Here is a 24,063-nt window from a genome sequence, read left to right on the forward strand (position 1 = left end):
GAGAGAAAGAGGCAAAGAGAGATGTAGCGAGAGAGAGAGAGCGAAAGAAGAAAAAAAGAAAAATGAATGGTAGGAAATAGAATTGTACCATTTTTCTTCGCGCATAGAATCCCGTTTGAACATTTTACGCGTCGAGGATTTCTCGCGAAGAAATCGTTAAGAGATCGTCCGCGAGTGTGTCTCTGAAAATCGACGAATCATCGTTCGAAAAAAAGAAAGAAGTGAACTTCGTCATTGAACGGCGTGTCTCGAAAGAAAAAAAAGGATAATTGTAGACGGTAGAAATTAATCTCGTGAGCGAGTCGCGTATGTAAAACGTTTACTAAGCGCTCGAACGATTTAAGGCTTCCGTTGCAGAAGTGTATTTTCACAATGACGCTGAGATATACGCTCGTGCAATGTTTGTTTCAAACGACGATCGCGCACGAGAAACATCTATTCTCGAAGGACTGTCACTCTGGGACCACTATACCGACGGGTTCTACGGGTGAGAATAATATTGTCGCTCTTTACGTGCTACCATACAGACACATGCGGCAGAAAATAGTCTAGGCATTCTTTTCGCGATACACCCTACATCGTTATTCAAAAGGAACTTCGATTGAACTTTATTACACGTTTCATTCTTTCTTTCGTTTTTCTCTTCTTTTTTGCTTTCCTTTCTTCTTTGTCACGAAGGCCAGAACACTGTATCGATAATCGCATACCGACGCTTGGATACAAGCGAACCAATTTTTGAAGTAACGAAGAACCGTAGTATCGCTAGGTACTAACAACATCTTTCGCGTTTCCGTTTCTGTGTGTTGCAAAGAAGGAATCGTTTCACTAGCACGACAGATACTTTGCTCGTTTCAACTCGGAAAATATATAGACGGTGGTGGCTGGGCGTTGCATCCGTGCAACGGGTTGAGATTCGAGCCGAATCCGACGACCTGACGCGAGGGGCATTTTGTTGGCTTTTCTTTCTTTTCGTTCTCATTTTCCGTGTTTACTCGCGGTCACAGAAGTTCCTCCGCTACTCGGTGGTTGTCGATGCAACCCCAGCCTGATATACATGCCACGACGACGGCGCGAGATTGTCTAAAAGCTAGTATTTTTTTTTGTTTTCTTTTTCTTTTTGCTGGCGTGGGCTGGCGTGGGCTGGGCGCGTGCGGCGGAGCGTCCGTTTTCTATATTCTTTTTGTTTTTTCCTTTTTTCTGATTTTTTTTCCTCTCTTTTCCCTTTCTCCTCTCTCCTCTCTCCTCTCTCCTCTCTCCTCTCTACTTCAAATGAAAATTGGTGAGAAAGCGAGTAAACACGTTCGAATAGAATCTGCGCGGGCACAGCTCGGATCTGTAGCTAGCGCTGCTCGGTGCACGGGGATTCGCCGGTTGCAGATAAGGCCTGAATAGTTAGGGTTTGCTGTTGTCGTTGTTCAAGGACAACGGGTCGGTGATCTTCTGTTGCTGTTGCTGCTGCTGCTGCGTGACCTCGCTGACAGCGCCACCGCTCATCAGCTTCGCGTTGTTGTTCTCCGTGTTCGATACCTTCGCGTACTCCCGTTTACGAGGCATGCTCTCCGTCTTGACGATCGTGATGTCCGGATTATTCTCGAGTACGGAGGTCGCCGCTTTCGGAACGGGCGTGGGCACCTCGATGTAACCGCCGCCCTCTCTCTTGATCGGTGTCGAGGATATCGGGGTCGAAGTGGTCGGCGTCGCGATGGTCGCGGCGTTCGCGTTTATCTTCTGCAGTAGCTCGTTCACCGACTCGTTGTTCTCCGGTGCCTCGTTGCTGCCGTCGATCGCGGCGGACGCGACGCTCAGATCGCCGGCGAGCGAGATCCTGTCCGGGCCCTGGAGCGTCGACAGATAGGTCGCCAGCGTGTGGACGGTCACGTTGAGGAACTCGGCCGCGCGGAACAACGTGATCTCCTTCCGCCGTAGCTTGGCCAACACCTCCGCTGGTCCCGGCTCCGACCAGAAGTCCCTTACTCTGTAAACAAACGGAGGAACAACGCTTACGACACCTGGGGAAAACCACGCGAAAACCAGCCGAAGAACCCGAGCAGACGGAGCGGAATAAAGAAAGGTTAACGACTGCTACGGATACGGTCGTAAAACGCGTAGACGGCAGTAACCGGTCGCGACAAAGCCAATCAAGAGCTGACAACCGTCGAGTCTCTACCATTACCTATACGGATGTTTAAGGCAACCATAACTGTCGCGATATCTGCCGTAGAGGGTTCCGTACGACACGCCAAGTATCTCGGCGGCAGTCTTCATTTCCAGTTCTTTGCTCTTAATGGCGTCCATAACGCGTCGCGTGAACGGCTCCTCCCAGAACTCTTGGCGGCGTCCCGTCGTCAGGTAATCGTTCATCTTGACGACGTCTCGGAATTGCTCGGGGATCGATAGGTTCGTGGCGTTGGAATTCGAGGGTGTGGTAGGCGCTGCAGCAAAATCAAACCGCTCGAGTTAAATCGTTCGCGCGTATCGAATAGCCCGGGCCGAATATCGATTTTCTCGTATCGAGCGAAACACGCACCTTTCTTGTCCTGGTCGGATGTGTTGTCATCCTTGGACATGTACGATAGCTGTAAAGTATGACACACGATCGTTAAATAATACCTGCACGGTATTGCCGCGTGAAACGATCCGATATTAGAAGAAGAAGAAGAAGAAGGAGGAGAAGAAAAAGAAGAAGAAGAAGAAGAACTGTGTCCTTACCACCGGCAGTGGCGTTTCGTTATTTTCGTTCATCATCATCTCGTCGTCCCAACTCTCGTGGTCACCGCCCTCGCTCATCATTTCCTCCTGGGAAATCGAGAAGATTCGAATCGAGACGGGTGATCAAAGGAAGAAGCGGCATAATACCACCACCACCGTCTCGGATCGCGATCGACGCGAATCGAATCGGTGTCCGCGAGATAAATAAATGCATACTCGACGTACATTTCCGGTGATACATGTGATTTTCGGTGTGAAGACGTCGTGAGCCGAGGGTGGATCGTCCAGGGGCGGACGGCCTCTGCGTCTCTGCTTCGGAGGCGGCGGTTCGTCGGCGTCCCCTTCCCTGAGGACCGTCTCGACGCCTGGAGTCGCCGCGCCGGGACTGTGACCACTGTTGCCTAGATCATTTTGCGTCGAATCGCTGCGCCAGCTCACCTCCGCGAGGCCCTTGATGTGCAAATCCTCCGCGGTTTTCAACAGCGACGACAATCTCGTCTGAAACAACGACACGCGCGACCACCACTTTAATCACCCTCCTTCGAAACCCTTCTCGAAATCCCTCGACTAATCGAGATAAGTATAATGGTTATCATTACCGAGTTACGACCGTTCGATTTCGACGTTACCATATTATAATCTTTAATATAATACAATATAATATACCATACGGCGCGCGTCGTTTTCTTCGAGCAGCGGAGCAGGGGTGGTAGGCGAGCCACCACCGACTTGGTAAGAAATTCGCCTGGCTGCCCGGGCAGAGCTAGGTAAATCTAATTATCTCTGCCCGTCCGTAGCAAAAAGTCGGAGGAAAAACCGATCACGCGGCACCGGTAAAAATTAGTAATTCCATTAATCCAGGCTGCTTCAATTTGCGGAAGCAAACTCCCGCGGCCCCCAGAATCTGTCCGATTCGCAGGGATTCGAATAACGGACCGGATCGGATCGGATCGGATCGGATCGGATCTGAACGGAGAAGCGTGGGTGTGGTGACACCAACCTCGATATACGAAAACCACTTTTTCGCCCACCACCATTGTATCGTATCTTCGTACAGTCTTTCAATTATTATTTGTCAATTTTCACCGCGATCGATGCTGGAGCGACCGAGAGAATGTTAAATAATATGGGAACTTTCTACAAACGGTTCTGCGCGGCTTTCTATCGGCCACGGCCGGAATTGGAAAAATGCTCATGTGGGTCAGGCGTCTTCGCCGGTGCAACGGGAATAATGTGCATTTCAGCAAACGACTTTCCTTTCTTGCCTGAAACGGCTGAAAAGCCATCGCCGACCTTACGCAAACGCAAACGCGATCGCGATCGCCCGATCCGAGGGGTGCCGATCGAAGGAATCGCGTGGATCACTCACGTGGTCGATGTTAATTTCTCCCTTGTACATGAACTCGACCAGCACTTTGATGTCTGAGAACTTTACGTCCCGCATTATCACGATGGGGTCCTTCTCCTCGTACTGGGATAGAATCGTGTCGAAGTACGTGCTGCACGCTGACAGGACCACCTGCGAAAAGAAAAGCGAAAGGGCGCGTTAATCAAGAGAGACCGGAACGAACCGTCCCGGTGCGTCGATACGTTCGACGGTTGCAGATCGACGACACCGTTAAAGCTTGGCAAACCGGTTACAAGCGGGAAATACGGTCGGCGAACGTGTCCTTGACAAAAATATTCGACCGCCGGTGGAGGGAGGAGAGTATCAAGGACGGTGGCAATTAGGTCCCGGTGTAAGGGTTGCGCGTCGTCCCGTCGCTCCTCGTTTAATTATCCCGATAATTGGCCGACGGCACGCGTTCGCGTTCGCAGCGACGGCGACGATCGAGATCACCGAGAGACCAACGGATTCTTAAACGACGCTTCCGTATGGCGCCGCGGTAAAATATGTATTTCCGCTTCGACGCTCGACCTGTCATGAAAGTCAATGAAGCACTCGCCGAACAGGCTACTCTCTCGTTCTCTGACCGCTGTGATTTCCCCTTTTTTTTTTCATTTTTCTTCTTCGCCGCTAAAGCTCGTTGCACACCAAGCCCGAAACCGACTGAAGCTTTCCGCTCGGAGTCAAGTTGCAAGCGTGTCACCTGTACCGTATCGCGCTCGTTAAGTTTGGTGTTTAATCGCAACGAGTTCATCGGCGATACTCGACTGGCGAGCTGCGAGATCGGACTCGGAGAGCTGCTCGGATGGGATCGGTCGCGGTCGGTGCGAAACGGGCTTTAACCATGCATTTAGCAGCAGGTATTCGACGAGCAGTATTTCCGTCAATCGCGATTTTGTTTGCCGACAGGTCGTTTATAAGCGACACATCCTCCGCCGATATTCTGTACTCTGTACCGTTCCCCTTCACCGTGCGTGCTCCTTTCCCTTCTTTTTACGTTAATCTGGTTACCGTGAAATAGAGAAGATATAATCTTGTAAACGATGCTTGGCGCGTACCCAGCGAAATTTATTTCCCAGCATCCACTTATAAAGATCCCGTACGGGGAACGAGAAACGGGTTACGAGCGTAGCTTCGCTACCGAAAAATATATCGATACGGTTATTATACGATATAAATTGTTTCGACTCGGCCGGGAATTTATTACTCCGGTCTCGTTCATTAGCTTGTTTCGTCGCGCGAATTTACACTAAACGCATAGAAACGCGGATCGCTTTCCATTCAGTCTCGTAAATCGGCCCGAGCTTAATCGAAAATCCGGGATACGAATATTTTTTACCGTTTCGCGTCCATTGTCTTTAGTAATTTCTCGCGAATCACGGAGTCGAACGATCCGTTAAGTAACCGGTGATCTCGATCACGCGCGCTAATTGTCAACCGTTCGCGCGGGACACGGCCGCACGATTCTTCCCTTCGGATTTGCATTTCACGTTGCGAAACGTAACGCCGCCGTAAATCATGTCACCGTTTTTATGCGCTCTCATTTTTCCTTTTTCTTCTTTTTTTCTTTGAAACCACCTTTTTCTTCCATTTCTTTCGCTCCGTCTTTGTCGTCGCGAGCCCGACCTCTATCGTAATTCCTTGAACATTATCTACGGAACAATAATGGAATTTCGCATGCAAGTAAAATGAAGCAACCGAATACGCATTAATTTCTACCCATGGTAGGCAGCATTTTTTGCGTCGGAAGAAAAAAGCCCGTCCTCGTTACGAATCATTTATTCCTTAACCCTTCTCCGCCGAGGCACGCAGCATTTTTCATATTGTTTATTTTTTCTCCTTTTATTCCACGGCAAACAAATGTTTCCCTCGGCTACGGGGGTCCCATTATCGTTACAACGACGCGCATTGTCGAAACGTTGTTGACGATCCCGCGCGTATCGAATCGTCCGATTTTTCACAAAACGTGCAACGAGAAACAATTCAACCAATTGCGAGCGTCGAATTTGATTGCCGGTTACAGAAAGAACGTCGGATATTGCGCTTTTCCGTGGAAATAATTGCTCAGTTAAAGCGTTAATCGTTTCATATATCAAACAAATTTCCGTCAAAAGGAACCTCGAATATCCTGGCTCGCTCTCTGGAAATTTTCATTGCAACATTGATCACTCCGCGCACACGTAAAATCGTTTTTAATCAAAACCGGCATCAAATATCCTATTCTTCTCGAAGGGAGGGAGAACGAACGAAAAAAAAAAAAAAAAAAAAAGAAAAAGGAAAAGAAAGGAAAGGAAGAAAAAACATAAATCGTTTGAAACGTTCAGCAAGTTTCCAAACGACCGACGTTACCGAAATCCCTTACGCGCTTGCTGTCCGAACATGTAAAGAGTTAATTATTTCCAACGGGCGACTATCGGGCGTGTAATTAAGAGAAGGTAAAAAAGAAGTCGGAATGAAAACAATTAACGGTGCGCGGAGGTTTGTCAGCTGTTCTTAAATGAAAACAGGCGCCGCTGCGCAACGCGAAACACGTCAAAGTCTCTCTCTCTCTCTCTCGCGGAGAGACTTTCGCTGGCAAAGAAACGCAAAAGTACCGGTAGCAGGCACGGGTGGCAAACGAATCGAAGAAGACGCGAAACATCTGGAAGCAGCGGCGAGTAGTATCGCGAATCGCGACAGAATGGTTTCCCCCGATGGAGGAAGCCGAGGAAACCCTCAGGTATATACGAAAGAGTGTCTGGCTCTCGGCCCCGCCCAGTCAATAGCCTGAATATTTAATGTTAGAAGTTCCGTATTGATTTTCGCGATTTTTACGTCTCCGCAAATAAGGCCGTAAAAGACCTTACGATGCCTTACGCGTGTGTACGTGTGTGTCTGCTCGCTCTCGGTGAGCGTGCACAACTACACGCGTATACTGCGGAGCAAAGGAGAGCAAGGAGAGAGGAAGAGAGAGAGAGAGAGAGAGAGAGAGACGCGCGTTACTTTTCAGTGCCAGCTATATAACGCTTTTTATTATGCCGGGCCGCTTTTATGGGGAAATACTGCGATGAAAAAAGAGGAAGACGTCGAGACGCGCGGGGGAGGAAGGAAAGGGCAGAAGAAGAAAGAAATTGCACTGCCCGGGTTTCATATCGAGTCATTACGATCCCCGGGCACTTTCACCCCCCCTCGGCCCACCCTCCCCCTCTACTCGACGTCGAACCCGCGCCTACCCACCCCACACACCCACCCATCCCGTTGCAGACCTCCCCCACCTTTCCTTGCCCACCGCACCCCCTCGCTGCCAACGACGTCTTCTCTGACATTAAACTTTTTATCGTGCATAACGGGGTGCTTCGTCTTTCGCCGGGAATAAAAAAAAAAAAAAAGAAAGAAAGAAAGAGAGAAAGAAAGAAAGGAAGAAAAATAGCAATAAAAAGGAGAGAGCGCGAGGGGGTGAGGGGTTCAACGGAGGAAAGGGGAGGACGAAGGAGGATATAAATGGACGGGGCCGATGGTGAGCGACCCCTCCTCGGAGACGGGGGTGCGCCGCGTCGAATTTGTCGATTCGCCGGTTTTCTCTCCCCGGCGTAAAAGCTTGGCAGACGCAATCGATTGTACCTACGTGTGCACACCCCGTGTGGGGGGTTGACGCGGGCCGAGGAAGGGGCCGAAGGGGTTGGGTGGGTGAAGAAGCACAGAATGATAGGCGACGCATCGTTGTTGTTGTTGTTAACGCTGCCTTACGGTTATTTATTGATATGCGCGCGGCCCTGGTTGCATCCCCCGCAATAATCTCCAATAGAGAGAGGGAGAGAGAGAGGGAGAGAGAGAGAGAGAGAGAGACGCGACCCGTGTCTGGCGATCGTTGCAAATTTTTCAACCCTTTCGCTCGTTTCCTCTTTATTATTGTCGCCTGTGGGATTACGTTCCGTGCCAGCTTTCGCCCGTGTTCTCTCTCCTCTTTCGGGAGGTTGGAGATCGTGGTGGGCTTCCGGCCGGTGGAAGTGTAACATTTTTTTTCACACCGCGCCGGAGACTTCGATGCCGCCGTGAACGCGGGGATGCTCCCATTTTTCGACCGGACTCCACCGAACCTGCGATAAAAATCGAGAAAGCGAACGTTCGCTTCTGGTACTTGTTCACTGTCATTACCGTCATAGGAGAAACGATGAACGCGACGCGTACGCGCCGCTTCGGCCGTGCAATCTATATTATTTCTGTTTAACGACTGAGAAAGCGTAACTAAAAAAAGCGGCACGTTTTCTACTTTTGACGAGCCGCCGATAGAAGCCACGTGGGAAACCCCGAGGGGAGCACGTTTACGATTCTTCGATTCTACGATCGATCCAAGTTGCCGAACAGCGACGAGATATGGCGCGCGCGCGCGCGCGCGGCAAGGGGCAGCATACGCTCGCTACCAAGTTCATTAGAAAAACGAGATTACCACCCTCCGCGTGTAGTTACGTAATTCGATCGATATTTCAGGCGACTCCCGCTTCTGGCTTTGGCGGCGAGCAAAAGCAAAATAGAGAGCGAGAAAGTGAAAGGGAGCAACGGAACGGAGGGACAGAAGAAATTTGTCGCCGTGCTGGCGAAGGGAGAGAAGCGGCCTTGAAAAAAGGTTCCGGAGGGTGAAAAATTGAATCGCGCGCGCCCGCGCGCGCGTGTGTACGTTCGGTTCGAAGTCGAAGAGGAGGAACGTGGAAGAGCCGAGGCTCCGTTGAAAGGGAGCGAGCGCAGCCAAGTTAAATACGATATAACGACGAGGAGAGTTCTCGTTCGGAAAGAAAACGTCCAGGAAAGCTAAAAAAGCGCAACGATCCGGGCTTCGACCGAGTTCAGATTTGCTAGACACGCTGAAAGTGATTGCCAAGAAAGGTCGACGACACTCGACCGACCGTCGTTCGTATCGTAGCGAAAAACCGTTCGAGCCAGAAGAAGTTCTGGCCGCGAAAAAAAGAATCTCCTTACGTAATTCCATAAATAATGCATACGGGGCCATTTCCATTTCAGTGACTGACCATATCTCCGGAGTTCATCGTATCGCGTCCATGAATGGGGAACCGAAATTAATGAGAACAGACACGGCTGACGAGTGCGCCAAACCGCCGTTTCCCTTTCTACTTTCGACTTTACTACAGCTTCGTGGACGTTGCGTAATTTCGACGGATTCGAGCGGGATCGATCTCGCTCGAGTTTTTCTTACCGTGACAAATGGAACCTGGATCATTGGAAACTGCTCGGATGAAATTATGTAACGCGCCCTAGCAGCAGCAGCGGCGCGATCGACGGCGACGCGGAAGCCGTTTCTCGAGATATTGCCAACTTCCAGTTGGTCGCGCGCGTTCATCTTTGGCGTTACCGAAGTAACCGAAGCCTTGGTCCCGCGGGTTTGCGACGCGTTCCGAGTCGTGGCGAACGGGTCATTCTGAGAGACCGGCCGGCCGTGAAGGCCACGGCCGCGACACTCTACGGGGACTGAAATTTTCCAATTTTCCTACCTTGCTTTTCTAGTCGGTCGAAGCTACGCAACGAAAAGGGTAGAAGGGAGTAATGAGAAAAAAAGGGGGAGCGGAGAGAATCGAGGGCGAGGGAGGGAAGGGAAAAAATGGGAAAAGAGACGGGTGGCGGCGGAGGGATAGAGGGTGGACGAAGAGGAAAGAAAGACGGAGAGAAGACAAATGCAATTGTCGGTGCGCGTGTAGCGGGGAAGCGCGGGGGCTCGCGTGTCTCCAGGATCGCAGTGGCGCGGCGTTAAGGAACCTCGCCGATCCACAAAGTAGAACGTAGTCACGCGCTGATTTTCTAATAACCCAACGGAGATTTCATTGATTTGTAATCGTCATGGTCCGGTGGCTCGAGAACCGTGGAAACGTAAGCGCGACTTGTCCGAGATCGAGATCGAGATCGAGATCGAGAGCCCCGGAGAACAAATCGCGCGCACACGTGTGCCAACGGGGACCGCGAGCGAGCGATTTCGAAAGTTTTTTGGAAAATTCGAGCAATGCGAAGGCCGACGCCAGGCCAGGCCACCGCCTCTCTCTTCTCGGAAAAAAAGTATCGAGACGTGTCCGATCGCGGCTATAAACGCCTTTCGAGTATTTCGCCGAGCAGACACTACTACGCCGGCCACTACCGGCCAGTTCCAGTTCGATCGCCGATTGCATCCGAGAGACAAAGAACTCCACCACGGAGCTATAGCCGATCAACCCCGTAAACGATATCATCGAATGATATTTAGGGAAATAATTTGCTCGGTAAACAGCCGATTTTGCCATTTATCCGGTGAACAATCGGGAGGGCGGGAATGCTCGCGAAACACAGTCATCTGCCACGGCGAGAACAATGTTCGGCGTATCGCGTGCAGGCAAAAATTACAAGTTCCGGCGAACCGTCGAGCGCATCGGTGCCCCGAAAGGCCTCCCGAAGGGCCCCCCGAATACCTCGCGAGTTGCCCTGCGAATTTCCACGCGTCGCGATCGCTGGAGACGTCGAGGGACGAGGTTGAGAACAATGTAAATGCACGCCAATAGGGGCCGAGGGAAACGAGCGAGGCGAGATCTAATGAAAAACATTAAGCCCCGAGATACGAGTAAAACAAATTAATCTTCTACGCCACTGTCGGTGGTAGAAGAGAGAGAGAGAGAGAGAGAGAGGCAACTATTGTGTGGGTGTGTATGCGTGTTTCGAGGGAAGAGAAGCGTGACTCAGTGTGAACGCAGACGACAAGAGCGTGAGAGAGAGAGAAAGAATACGGATAGAAAAGGGTAGAGGGGAAAGAAAAAAAGTAGTCGCGCCCGCACGAAAATATCGATTATATTTTTTTACGAGTTCACTCGCTTCGGCGGGTGTTAATTTCGTGAAACGGCTTTTCCTTCGCCACGCGTCGCTCGTAAAATCCCATTAACACGTGCGAGAGCACTCGTCCTCTCCTGATCTGTCCCTCTCTGTCTGGTGCTGCCTCTCGAGTTTTGCCATTCTCTTTACTCGTTCGCCGGGTCGCCGAGGCGCGCGGCGGGGAAAAATTCGAGCGCGCGCGTTTTCCACCCTGGCTTTTGAAGAATCACCCACGCGCCGATTTTCCCCGGGTGTCGAGACTGCCAGCGTTTTCACTTTTTCACGCAGTGTCACTGGGTTTTACGCGGACCTCTATTTTTTCCACCCCCGTTCTTTTTTCCCTTCTTCTTTTTTTCTGTTTTTTTTTTTCCTCCACCCCCACCCCCCTTCCTTTTTGTTCTTCGCTTTATCGCAAGCGGTACGCGTCGTTTAATGAACGCTTTGTTTACTCGCTCGTCGGTGTTGTTAATCGACTCTTTGTGTCGTGCTCGCGTTCGGACGATGAATCCTTTGTTTATTCGAAAAATCCTTTCTATTAACGGTCTCGAGGGTGGTTGATTTTCCCGACGCCGCGGACGCATCTACGCGAGGGGCGCGAACGCGTTGATTTTCGGACGAGCAACGACGTCGTCGCGCGTTGCGAGCCGCGGGCAACGCTGTCGGCTGTTGTTGGCTACGCGGAATAAAAGGCTCGCTATTATTTATACAGTTAGGAAGCGGGGCGTCATGTTTTTTAGAAGACAGGACGTCCGGGTTTAACGACCCTGGCACCTGGCAACCCTTCTGCCGCGGCATATAATTACCCGCGAGGCACACGGGTGTTGTAACGCGCATCTCTCCCGTCGTCGCCGGGATAGAACCTGAGAACGAGGCTCCTGGATATATATCATCGTCACGGTTGCGGAACGCGAGGAATCTCACTGTCGTTTTCTTTGGGTTTCCGCGCGCCTTCGGTCGATAGATAGGCTGACCCCGATTGTCGGCTCGCGTACCGACCACCGATCGAAAATTAGCGTTACACCGTCGAGTCCTCCACCCGTCACAGCAACCACCAGCTGCGACACCGGCTTCGAGCGCGTTGGGATCGGTCCAACTTGGAACGACTCGCTCGAATCGCAAATTTCGTTCCGTTTCGTCTCGTTTCATCTCGTCCCATCTCATCTCGTTTCCTTTCCTTTCCTTTCCTTTCGTTTCGCGGCGGGTCGACGAAAGCGAACGTAATCGATTCATAGGTTGGATTAGAGTTACGCAATCCTAAAAGTCGTCTAGACGCTCGCCAAGTTCATTAATTGCGCGACCGTTCGTACGGAGGAGGATCGATCGTACGGTGGAATAAGCATAGAGAAGTAGACAAATTTCGCGCAAATGAAAAATGAATTTAACCTAGAAACTACGTACATAGAATCCGATCTATAGTTGAAAATTGATTTGGAAAAAATAGGTCGGGGTCACCCTCGAGTGTGCGCATCGCTGTTCGATTCCAGAGTTCGATTTCGAGAGTTTCGCGAGAAGAAAAACCACGCTCGGGAGGTGTCGGAGGAAATTTTCATGGGAATCCAATTTTCTTTTCTTTTCGCGTATCGTTGCGCTTTATGCTCGCGACTCGTGATTTAACGGGGGGGCGTTAGTCGTCGTCGGAAGAAATAGAAAAATAGAGACGAGCGTACCGTTCGATTGTGATAAATCTGGCATTCCGGGTGAACCGACGCATCGAAATGTTGACCGTACCGTTGCGCAACACGTTACACGCGTTGTCTCGAGCCTTCCAAACAGTTGGTAAAGTAGTCGAAGCGTCGTTTATTGACCACGTCGTTCGGAAAGAAATGGTGGGAGTTAAGCGGATTTTCATGGACGCCAGGTTGAATTATCCTTCTTATCGCTCTTTTTCGACGGACGACAGATGGCTACGCGTGTTCGTCACGGAACGGGTACTTTTATTTCCCGGCGACTAGTTATTCCGAAACGTTTCTTATCGCGGACAATTTCTCTCGAACAAGTTTAACGGGTCTGTCGGGAAATAGCGTCGGGTGTCACAGCCGAAATTGTCGACGGTTCTAAATACAGGCGCGCGGAACACGGAGACGCGTCTCCATTCATTTAATAACAATAGTCGGGAATCAAGCTGTCCGCATCAGGGATCAACGCGGTCGTTGGTGCTCGAAATCGGTTTATTTTACGAAAAAGACGACCTCAGCTGCCACGAGCAAACCCGAAAGCGTTACATCGAACGGCAATCGATATTTAACCTCCCACCGGCGGCGATCGCGAACGCGAACAACAAGAAAGCAAACGCAACAGCGTCATAAAACAAACCACAACATTGTAGCGCGACCGACGTTGCATTTCGATCGTTTGTATTTCAATCCGAACGAATATCTCCACCCACGCTCTGTCATTCGGCTATATTTTGTTGGCCGCGTGTGTTCTCCGCTATTTTCCGAAGGTCCCGTGGCAAGACCGTTCGAGCAAAACCGAAACCAGGCTAAAGGGCCGCGCGATCGCATCTACGCGCGCGATCACCGGACACACCTGGATGATACAGGTGGCAGAGGAGGATAATAAAAGGGGCCAGCTGTCCGTAATTTCCGAGCCTGCACGAGTCGAAATTGCCGGTATCAATCGAAGGCGATCGAAGGCGGTTTTGGTTGGACCGCGCGAGATCTCACCCCCTCGAGGTCTCGCCCACCTTCTTCGCTCCTCGGTGGCCGTTTTCCCGCGCGACGCGGCGTCGCGTCGCGTCGCGTCGCGTCGCGTCGCCCCGCGTCGCGACGCGCGCCGCGCGCCGCGACCGTGTTGCAGGCCGAAAAGGAACGAGGAAAAAGGCCGCGCGCGTCGGCGTCGCTCGGTGGCGGCATTCTAAATTTAGGAGGAAGTATTGATTTTACAATTTGGACCCCTCCCAAAGTAAAAAATAAACCAAGCCAAACGTACTCTACTTTGATAGAGTGCCTCTCCTCTGCGCGGCTCGTTTCGACGCACGGCCGAGACGGAGATACAAAAAGGGAAACATGGAGGGGCTCGGGGATGGTTGGTGGCGGGCCGTCGGGCTAGGGCGGGCGAAGGTAGGGGGCGAAACAGCCCCACGGATAGGGTGGGAGGGAAGAAAAGAAGAAGATAGCGATTGCCAGGGAAAGTGAGAGGGCGCGGGTGAGCTCGAGGGGGGCGAAACCGAGCAGGCAAACAGCTAGAGGGAACGAACGAACGAACGAACGAACGAACGAAAGGAAGGAAGAAAGAAAGAAAGAAATGAAAGAAGGGAGGAGGTGAGGCGAACGGGGGTGAACGAGGTTCGGAAGGAGAATACGTCGCGCCGCGCCGCGCCGCGCCGCGCCGCGCCACGCCGAGTTAGGGGTAGAGGGAAGAGAGAGTGGCGAAATACCGTAGTTCCAGCCTGGTAAGAAACAAAGAACAGAAAATTGATCGTTTGTTAAGTTTTATGTTCCCCGGGGCAGGCGAGGGTGGTCTGTGTTGCCCCCACCTTTGCCAGCGCACACCTTTCCTTCTCTCTCGGTCCCCGTCTCTTTTCTCCCGCCTCGCGACGCGCAATAAGACGAATCGAGGAAATTCTCCGCCCGGCACCGCGCCACCAAGGAAGAGGTGGGTACGCAGAAAAATGTACCGGCCGAGACAGAGAGAAAGGAAAGGGGAGAGGAGGAAAGGGGGGTGGGGGTTGAACGGGGTTGCCTGCGGACCGATAGAGAGACACGTGTACGTGGAAAAAGGCGGGGGTGGTGGTAGGTACCCCGGGCATCGTCCAAGTCAATGGAAGCTGGACGAGATTGCCTTCGTCCTCCGTTGTCCGTGTCTCCACGTCCGGTTTTTTTTTCCTTTTTTTTTTTTTTTACCAAGGATCAAGTTTAATTACAAGGAAACGCGCGTCCCTCGTATCTCCTTTTCGCTTTTCGAAAGTGAAAACGGAGGAGGCACGGAGTTTAGGTGCGGCAATAGAACGGTGGTAGAAGGTTGTTACGCGTTAAACGAGGCGGAGAGAACGCGAGCGGGACCGCTCTGGGCGGCTCTAAAACATTCGAGGACGTAAAAGGGATTTTAAAGGGAATAGGGAGCTATCGGGTTGAACGACGGTTGAATAAACGGTGTCGGTGGTTAAAGCGTGACCGATGACGATTTTACTCGCGGAGGCAGCAGAGTAGCGACGAGGTTCGATCGATCGGCTGGCGTGAGGTCCGTTTAATTAGAATCAATTCTCCGTTGGCGCGATAGCGAGGGGGAGGAGGTTAAAGAGTGTTTACCTTGTGCGCTCTGAGAGTCTTGCCCTCGCAGGCCAGAGTGACGTCGCAATAGGACTGCCGCTCGAGCAGCTGTGAGAACATGGTCTGTAGGTTGCTGTGATGGTACTTCCATCGTAGGCAATACTGTTGGGGGAACATGTTGGAGGATGACGTCGCGGGAGGTGTCGTTGCTGAACTGCCTCGTTGCTGAAGCATGCGCGGATCTGGCGCAGCCACCAGTTCTTCGCCGCCAAGATCCGTCCCTGTGGTTCACCGTAATCCCACCACCTTCCGTCTTCTCTCTGGAACATCGCAAGCTTTCGCGTACCTCTCTCATTGTTAGCTAACGTTCGGTCTACGTGTCGAGCAATTAGTTCGAAAAAGAAATGTTAATCGCTCGGCTGATCGCGAGAGGGTTCGAGACCGATTATACTATTCGCGTTCCCACGCTACAGACAGACGAGCTAATCAATTATCTTTCAGCACGGTCGGTTTCGGTAAAACTCAGCTTTCGGAATCGCGATTCGTTCGAAACCGCGGGTAATTTACGTTTCCTGTTAAACCACTTTGTTCCATCCGGTTCCGGAACGCCCGAAGGCGGTCCTCTAGTAACGGTCGCAGTTACTACTTTTTTTTTACTTCTTCCGTTCTACGCGGCATCCGCGTGTATCTGTTAACCACAACCGCATCTGCGATGTAAATCAGAGTTTTAGCGTAAACGTAGCTCGGCGAAGTCGCTTACGAGTGTCCGTCGATACCAACAGTCCCAAGTCCCGAGCCTCTGCGCCGACGAGATGACGACCGCTTCTAAGACGGTGGTGGCCTTCGAACCATTTACGCGGGAATCTGTTTCAACGTAACACGTCGATCACGATCTCTCCTGACGTCGTTGAGTCTCGCGTCTTTTCCCTGTAACATACAGCAGAGAGGGCTCGATCAAAACGCGTTTCCGCTTTCCTTCCAACGGAGATTAAGGTTGGCTCGAGAGTTCGATTACAGGTTCGATTCGGGTTCAATTATATTCGGATCAGCTTTATCTCGCGTTTACTCTTCTCCTTATCGTTTCTGCTAATTAAGATTAGTCGCGTTCCATTCGATTCGATTCGATTCGATTCGATTCGATTAGATTCAGTTCGAACCAGTCGATCCGGCCAGTTTTCCAGCGGATGTTGCAACCAGCTTAATTTACAGCCAGTCATCGTCGCGGGGATCCCCCGAACGACTACTTTTACGAAGCAATTTGCTACAACGCTTCCACTCGTGGTGCGTCTCTACGACTTTAGCGGGCGGTTAAGTATAGACTAGGCTGGAGGAAGGAAGGTACGAAATCGATCGGTTTCGCCCTTTGCTACTTGCCGTCGAACAAGTTTGCCGAAAATTAACAAACACTGTAACGGATCAACCGAATATTAGCAAGAAGACTCTAACGAAGATAAAACGGTGGAAGAAGGAAACTATTTAAGCTCGATATCGAACAGTTTGCTAGTTGGTTCGAGTTCTTTAAAGATTGCCAACGGGCGGGATCGACTCGAAGAATGCCAAGATTCCGTGGGAGAGAAGAAAGTTCGGTGGAAACTCGGGGGAAAAAGAAGTTCTCGTTGCATTATCTGGAAACGATTAACGTTAGCCGCTTGTATCTATTAGCATAATTATGGAGAGTGACTTCGTAAAATCGTGAAAGTCGAATATCGACATTCAACTTTCATCGGCTTCGCCGACCGCTGATGAACTTCCATTAAGGACGAATCGGGAAGCTGATTTCGCGAATCACCCTGCTCAAAATCGGTGTCAGAATCGGTTTATCCTGTCACCGGCGTTCAATGGAACCTGACACGGAGGGTGTTACGAGCGTAACTGGGCCGTAATTGTCGATTGATACGGTTTTCGCGTTGCGCGTTCGATCGCTTCTGCGACGATACACAGAGAGTTCGAACGAGAGTCGGTCTCCCATCGAGGACGAGTGGGTAATATCTAAGGCAGAGTTTAGACTGCACGCTCGACTGCGGTTTTAAAATTCCCCCCCAGGCTAGCTTCCACGGTACTCGTCGGTGGATCGTGGGAATCAATAAATTCCCCGAATCGGGAAACGTCGAGGGTACACGGATACGCGGAAAAAATGGAGAAGGCGCGAATTCCCGCGAAATTACGATCCCGTCTCTTTCTAATATTCATCCGTCGAATTCTCCCGTCACCGTCGTCTTTGTCTCCTTCCGTCGCGATGTAAAAATGCCGATGGAGCGCGCGCGGGGTAACCGGATGTCGAGGATTTTTGCCGAGGTCGCAGGGTCGTCTCGCGACGGTATTCAGGCTTTGGTACGTACGCGCGCATACACGTACGGAGAGAGGAGTGTATCGGAACGCGAGCGCGCAGCGACCCTCGTTTAGGTAGCCTAGATTCCTCGAGATACTTTCTATTGTGTTTACGGATCGGATTAGAGTACCTTTCGCCGTTGAGAAAATGGCTGGGCTCCCCGGGACGCGGAAGAGCGTGCCGCGCGCCTCGCGATGACCTTTTCGAAATCCGCATAATAAAATCGGGAAATCGGCATATTATATCGTCCCGATAGACGATTCCGCGTAAACTGGTAAATCGTCGCGTTCGTCGAATGGATTTGTTCGGAATTTAGAACAGAACGGTACTACTACGCGCTCGGTCTCGGTATCCGGAATATTCATTCGCGAAGACGGCGGACCGGCGGATGTTCGCGTTCGTTCAAGAGACAATTTTAGTAAATTTCTATTCATGAAATACTGGGAAAGAACAGAAGCCACCCCCCAAGGAAGTAATTAAAACTGAAAACCCGAAATTAAAAGAAGAGAGCGCGGAACGGGCCGTGGGTGGGGTGCGCGGGCAGTGGTAAGGAGGGAGGAAGAAAAAATGAGAAGCTCGATTTTAATTATAGTTCCTCTAAAACCACTCGGTCTCTGAATTAATAAAGAAAGGATTGAAACCGAGCCGAGTACAAAGTCTCTCCTCTTTTCAGTGCCTTCCTAGAACGCGTTAGAATCAACGGCGCATTAATCTCCGAGTAAGTTCTCGTTAAGAAGATACCAAACTGATATTATATACACCGTGGAACCGATTTTCCCTGAAAATCCCCTTTCCGGCCCCACCGTACCGTCCGTCGACTCGCCAGCCCCGCTAAATTAATCACAAGATTAAACCGCGATCGTTTCTCAAACTTTCAAACTTTTTCCGCCCCTTTTTTCTTCCGCCTCCGATTATTCCGTCGAGCGAAGCGTTCATTGCCGCGTGGCGAACGAGCCTCACCACGGCCTCGTTCGCAGCCCGGAATACTGTTACAATTCGCCTGATCGAACCTTATGTAAAACTAGTACGTATCATCCGGTACGTACCACGTACATTTGGTTAAGCGGTTATTCGCGAACGCTGGGCTAGAGAAACTAACGATTCATCTCGGGACGGGGAAAACCTTTCGAACGGTTAAAACAATGGATCAACGTGAAAGCAGCTGGTTTAATTAACCTTAAACGCTAGACAAAGGTGTGGCGGATCTAAATTCGGAGTGAAAAAAAAAGGGCGAGGGGGAGAGGGGAGAAAAAAATAGAAGAAATCTTCTGGAAACTTTGCAGGCAACAATTGAAAATAACTCCGGGATACTTCTGAATAGCTTCGGGCCAACGACAATCGCTCCAAGTCGAAACTTTGCCAGACGAGAAGCCATGAAACTTCCACGACTGCAATTAACTGCTGGAACAACTAGGAATAATTCGTAGGGCAACTTGGCCGAAATTATGTTCCTCGATTGAAAAAGGAGAAAAGGGAGAAAGAAACGCTGCTGTCTAAAGCAAAACCGTTGAAGTAGGCGGTAGCGCGCGATATCGCGGGGATTTCCGATAAAAATCTGTGCTCTTTTCACCGTGGAAAGATCAGAGAGGATCGATCGCGGTCGAACGAAAATTTTTGCCAAATTTACGGAGCGTGCATTCTCGCGACGTAACATTTTCATCGTTCGCTTCTTCCCTCCTGTCTCACGGTTACAAAGATTCTCCCGCACATGCATATACGTGCAACGATAGTTCGGTATAACGGTTCCGCGGTTGCGAGTTACCGCGCGAGAAGACCGAGAAGAACGGAAGAAGATCGACCGACAGAATTATTAGTATCGCAAACGTATCTCCTTTTGACCGAGTTTTCTAGGGATTTTTCCCTTTTCTCTTTTTTTTTTTTTTTTCTTTTTCGATAGAACACGACACAGGGCCGCCGGATAACGAGAGTCACGATAGTGGCTTTATCACGGTCCGTGATAAACCTTCGTTCTCTCGTTTCGATTCCGTCTCGCGCAGACGAGGGGGCGTATACACACTGGTTGGTTTTCCTCGCGCACGCACGTGCCACATCGCGCACGACGTTCTCCCGTTTCATGGAAAACAGCGCGCAGAACACGGATACCGAGAGATAATTGGTCGTTCGCGAGAAGATCGCTCCGTTTTTCGCCAATTCCATCGATATCCGCCGCGCTGCGTCAACGTCCCGGCACAACAAGTGGTGACGAGAAACGTCGAATCCGTGACGAAAACAAACGCGGTAGCCGCGTGGAAATTGAAAATCACCGTTTCCAGTCGCGTCCCTCCCGCCGCACCTCGATCGAGCCCGTTCGAGGTGTCGGCGACGTTTACGGCGCTGATCTACGCGTACGGAATTCTGTTCGCGCGTTGCTCGAAAACTCGTCCACCGTTTCCGACTAGTCGATCCGCGAGACAAAGTTTACCGCGGCGAACCCACGAAAATCACCGCCGATGAGAAGGAGGGTTAGGCAGAGAGAGAGTGGGCGATGAACTTTTTTGCAAAAGTTCCACTTTCCCACCCCGGTATATTTTTGAGGAAAAGTTTTTCCGAAGCGTCGCGGCATTAAAATTCTGCACGGGAGGAGGAGGAGGAAACCCCCTGTCCTCCCTGCTACCCGGAACGGAACGTGGTGCAAAGCGAAAAGCGCCGCGGTCCATCGGGGAAAGTAAATTCTCGAAATGACCTGTTACATAAAAACGAAATTTCCACGGGGCGGTCGTAAACTTTCGGGCGGAGAAAAAAAGAGGGCGAGATAAATTCGTAAAAAGGCGCGCTTTTTGCTTTATTACGCGATATTTCTCGTAGCCGGAAGGTGAAAGGGGTGGGGTCGTGGGCGCAGGGGAGTCGACTTGAAAGCGTAAACTCCGCTGGTTTTACTGCGCACGGCGGGGGAAAAAAATGCGACTTCGTCTTTTCGAAAAAAACGGGCGTAAACGTAAACACGTCTCCCCTTTAGCCAACCCCCAGACCCCCCGTCGCTCCTGACGGAACACTCTTTTCCTCTCTATTTTTCCCTTTTTCTCCTTTTTCTCGGGGGGTTTTTTTTCTTTTTTTTTTTTTTTTTTTATCATCTCCATTGTGTTCTCGGCTGGCGCGCACCGAACGCGAACATCAAAGAGGAGTATAATTACGCGCGCAGAGTCGTTTCCGCGCTCGCCAATTGCGTGCCGCAACGCGCCAGAATTGCTCGTATTTGCGATCACGTTCACCAACAGAACGAAAAACTTATCGCAAACGAAACCAAGTTTCGTTTGCACCTTATTTGTTCGTTCGTTTGTTTCTCTTTAGGCGGGGAAACCGATCCGAAGTATGAGGCAATTAATGGAATTGGGCGGCACTTGGCGACACACGCAGGTGAAAGGAGCGCATTAATCATGCGAGTCGCGACGCTAAACGCGGTCCCACAACGCTGTCCGAGAAATCGGACGTCAACGCGTAAAACGCGAGAAATATAGAGGCACGTTTATGCGCTAGAAAGTACCGATTGTCTTCATCGTTTGAACAACGTGGACGAAGTTGAAAAGAAAAGTGACTTCCCAGTCACGTATTCGAACCGGGTGCAAGGTACGGTCAAGTTACCTGCACGGGCCGCAACTTCCTCCTTGCTTTCATCTTCGAAAACGGTAACGACGATTAAACGACACCCGGGTAAAAGCGAAAGGAAGCGCGGATGGCGAGAGATGGCAGCAGAGGAGGAGCAGGAGGAGGAGAAGGAGAGTCGTTGGTCACGTTCGGGATGCGCCAAGCCAGCCGGAAGTTCTTGACGGAACCGAGACACTCGCGGGAAATGCACGGCGGAATAAGATTACGAAAAGCGGGGAAAAGTTTTACGGTTCGATTCTCTTCCCTCGGAGGAGTTCGACAACTGGACGTATAATTGCCACCTGTTCGAGAGACGCGCGGGGTGTATCGTTTGGCAAAAAGTATCCGGCGATGGTTTCAACGAGCACCGCGAACAGGCACGAAACCTCGGAGAAACAACAGCGACAAAACACACACACGGGCACGCACACTCCGTATGCAATTACCGGCGCGTACCGAGGCTCGTTTCCACGCGTTGTCCACGCGCGCCGCCTTCTCCGTCTCTCCCGCTCTCCTATATCCCTCTTCCGTCCCGGTCGCGATCGAGTCAGAAACCGTGGAAAACGAAGGAGGCTCGAGCAAAAAGCCCTCGCGGGTCCATTAAGGGCACCAACCGCGTCCTCGTAGATGCTTCATCGCTGTTTATGGACGTTCGCGTCCGTAACGACGATGACGAGTCGTCGTCACCACGTTGATAACAATAGCGACGGTAGCGGCGGTGGCGGTAGCGGCGACGATGACGACGAGGACGACGACGACGACGACGAGCCAAGACGACGCGATTCTCGCGGACACGGACGCGCGCCAACCACGGAAATTAAGAAGTCGCGTTTATAAAACGCAACGACCTACAATGCTCGAAATGCCAGAGAAGTGCCCGTACTCGTGTGTCTCTTCTGGCCGCCTCCCCCATCTCGCCCACCCCCTGGCTCGACGAGCCGCCATCACCGCCGCCACTGCCTCCTTTTCCACCGTTCGTTCGATGCGTATCCCTCCTCCTCCTCCTTTTCGCTTTTTCCTCCCCTTGACTGAGCCCCTTCTTAGGCCGACTGCTTCCCCTCCCGCCTTCTAGCTCTTCGCCAACCACCGCCCCCACTATAATATATATACATACATATATATACCTTTTCTCCTACGATCCGATACGAACGATGCGATGCGATGCGATGCGATGCGATGCGATGCCCCGAGGAACCGATACAACACTGTACACATATATGCACCGCGACGACCAGCCGGGAACGCGCTTCTTTTTTTCCCCGATTATATTAGCTTTCCCTGGCGCACCGATACCCACCTCCGCCGCCGCCGCCGCCGCCGCCGCCGCCACCGGCGTTGCTACTGCCCGTATATCTCATCCGATGTTTTGGAATTCGACGGGTGGTGGTTGTTTTGCGGGCGGGTCGAAGATGCAACGTAACGTGCGTCACGAAAGCGCGGCGATAAGGAAGCGCGGAGAAAACGGAGGCTCGTACGAGCCACCGACCGATAAGCTGGGCTGACCGTAGACGATGTAACGGCGGATCTCCTCTAATTATTCTCGTCCGACCCGTCCCGGTACAAAAGCCAGGGGATATTCTCGATTCAAGCTTTATCGAATGCGGCCGAAAATAAACTTAGACTTTTAGATTTAAACGAATCGATCCCGTAATTGGTTCACGTAACTCGGTTACCGAGTAAGCTCTCCACCAGCCGTTCGGCGGGGCTGACAATGGGGCGGAAGATGAAAAGGGAAATTGAAAACTAACGCGACGACGCGTCGCGCCCTCCGCGGCCGTCCCGGCTCCGCCGTTCCGTTTCGCACGGAGACTCGGAATTTCTGTATTTTCGAAAGGATCGGAATTTTACAAGTAGGCCTTATCGTCGTACGGCTCCCCGTCCCGCTCGAGAAATGTACATACGATAACCTTTAGCGTGGAACTTCGCCCGGCCGTTCCAACGATGACACAGTTTTTCAGAAAAACGTCCACGTCCTTGGAAAATTCTCAACCACCGTCGACGAAGACCCTAACCGGAGTACGGTACGGAGGAGAGTGGTTCGTTCGGTGGTGCGAAGGGAAAAAAAGTTGGCCGATATCGTCCAACGGTTTTATATCCAGTCGATAAGAGAGCTCGAGGGGAGAGGGGAGGGGAGGACGCGTTGCTGGAAATAACGAGGAGATCGAAGACAGAAAATGCCACACAAGGAGACGCTCGCGTGCGAAACGGCCTGGAAGAACAATCCAGAAGCTCGCGGAACGGCTCCCAAGTGGGACTTCTTCCGTTCTAGGCCAACCGCCTCGATCTCTGCCAGTCGCACGATGCACTCCTCCGATAGCGAACCATTACGAATACCACCGATGTTTCTGTACGCGAACGATACGTTTATCGTATTATGGTTTTAAACGCGTTACTCCTCTCTGAAACGTTTCGATCGGGATAGACGCGTAGAGAGAAAACGCGTCGAAGCTACAAGTGGTTCCTCAGCCTTTCCGGCGTCCCGCGGAGGGGATGATTTTTTCGGAGCTACTCGTACCGCTCGGTCTCCTCTTTTTTCCAAGGGAAATCCGTTCCGAGGCGAGCGGGGACGCGTCGTTTGTCGTTTCTCGTTAATCGAATTAATCGAAGCTCGCGCGAAATTAACCAGGTCATCGTTTATCTACAAATTTAATAGACCGAAACGTACTTTCAATTCCGACAAAGAAACCCTCGCCCGATTCAGCGACTCGAACGAACGACTACCAGCCGTTCTATTTTTAGCCGCCCGAATAAAAGTCGACCGTTTTCAACAAAAACGCGTTCTTAATTTATCCATTTAGCCGCCTACCACTATAAACTCTCCACTCGAAATGGCCCGAAATACAGGCAAACGGGATTCACTTCCAGCTATTTCCCCCATCGTTATCGTCGCATCTGGGAATGCGAGAACAAAGTATCGAACGCGTAACTTGCACGTCATTCAACGCGCCCCGAGGACCGATAATCGATGAGATACGACGACGCTAATCGCGAACATGGAAAGACCGGATGATTTTCTTCGACTACCT

At 51.3% G+C, this 24,063-nt stretch overlaps 1 protein-coding gene across 1 annotated transcript in view; it reads right to left on the bottom strand.

Moving 5' to 3' along the window:
- Positions 1 to 1,259: 1,259 nt before the first annotated feature.
- The window catches only part of LOC143429721 (uncharacterized), a 52,214-nt gene continuing 29,410 nt past the window's right edge, over positions 1,260 to 24,063 (bottom strand). Inside the window, exons 2-9 of the mRNA XM_076905458.1 lie at positions 15,887 to 16,053; positions 15,166 to 15,446; positions 4,079 to 4,228; positions 2,935 to 3,207; positions 2,710 to 2,796; positions 2,528 to 2,576; positions 2,174 to 2,432; positions 1,260 to 1,975 (exon numbers count right to left, since the gene is read on the bottom strand). Coding sequence (XP_076761573.1) covers positions 1,393 to 1,975; positions 2,174 to 2,432; positions 2,528 to 2,576; positions 2,710 to 2,796; positions 2,935 to 3,207; positions 4,079 to 4,228; positions 15,166 to 15,360 — 1,596 coding nt within the window. The 5' untranslated portion in view covers positions 15,361 to 15,446; positions 15,887 to 16,053 and the 3' untranslated portion in view covers positions 1,260 to 1,392. The remainder of the gene's footprint in view (positions 1,976 to 2,173; positions 2,433 to 2,527; positions 2,577 to 2,709; positions 2,797 to 2,934; positions 3,208 to 4,078; positions 4,229 to 15,165; positions 15,447 to 15,886; positions 16,054 to 24,063) is intronic.

Source organism: Xylocopa sonorina, chromosome 12, assembly GCF_050948175.1.
Source record: "Xylocopa sonorina isolate GNS202 chromosome 12, iyXylSono1_principal, whole genome shotgun sequence".
In the NCBI taxonomy this organism is placed as follows: Eukaryota; Metazoa; Arthropoda; class Insecta; order Hymenoptera; family Apidae; genus Xylocopa; species Xylocopa sonorina.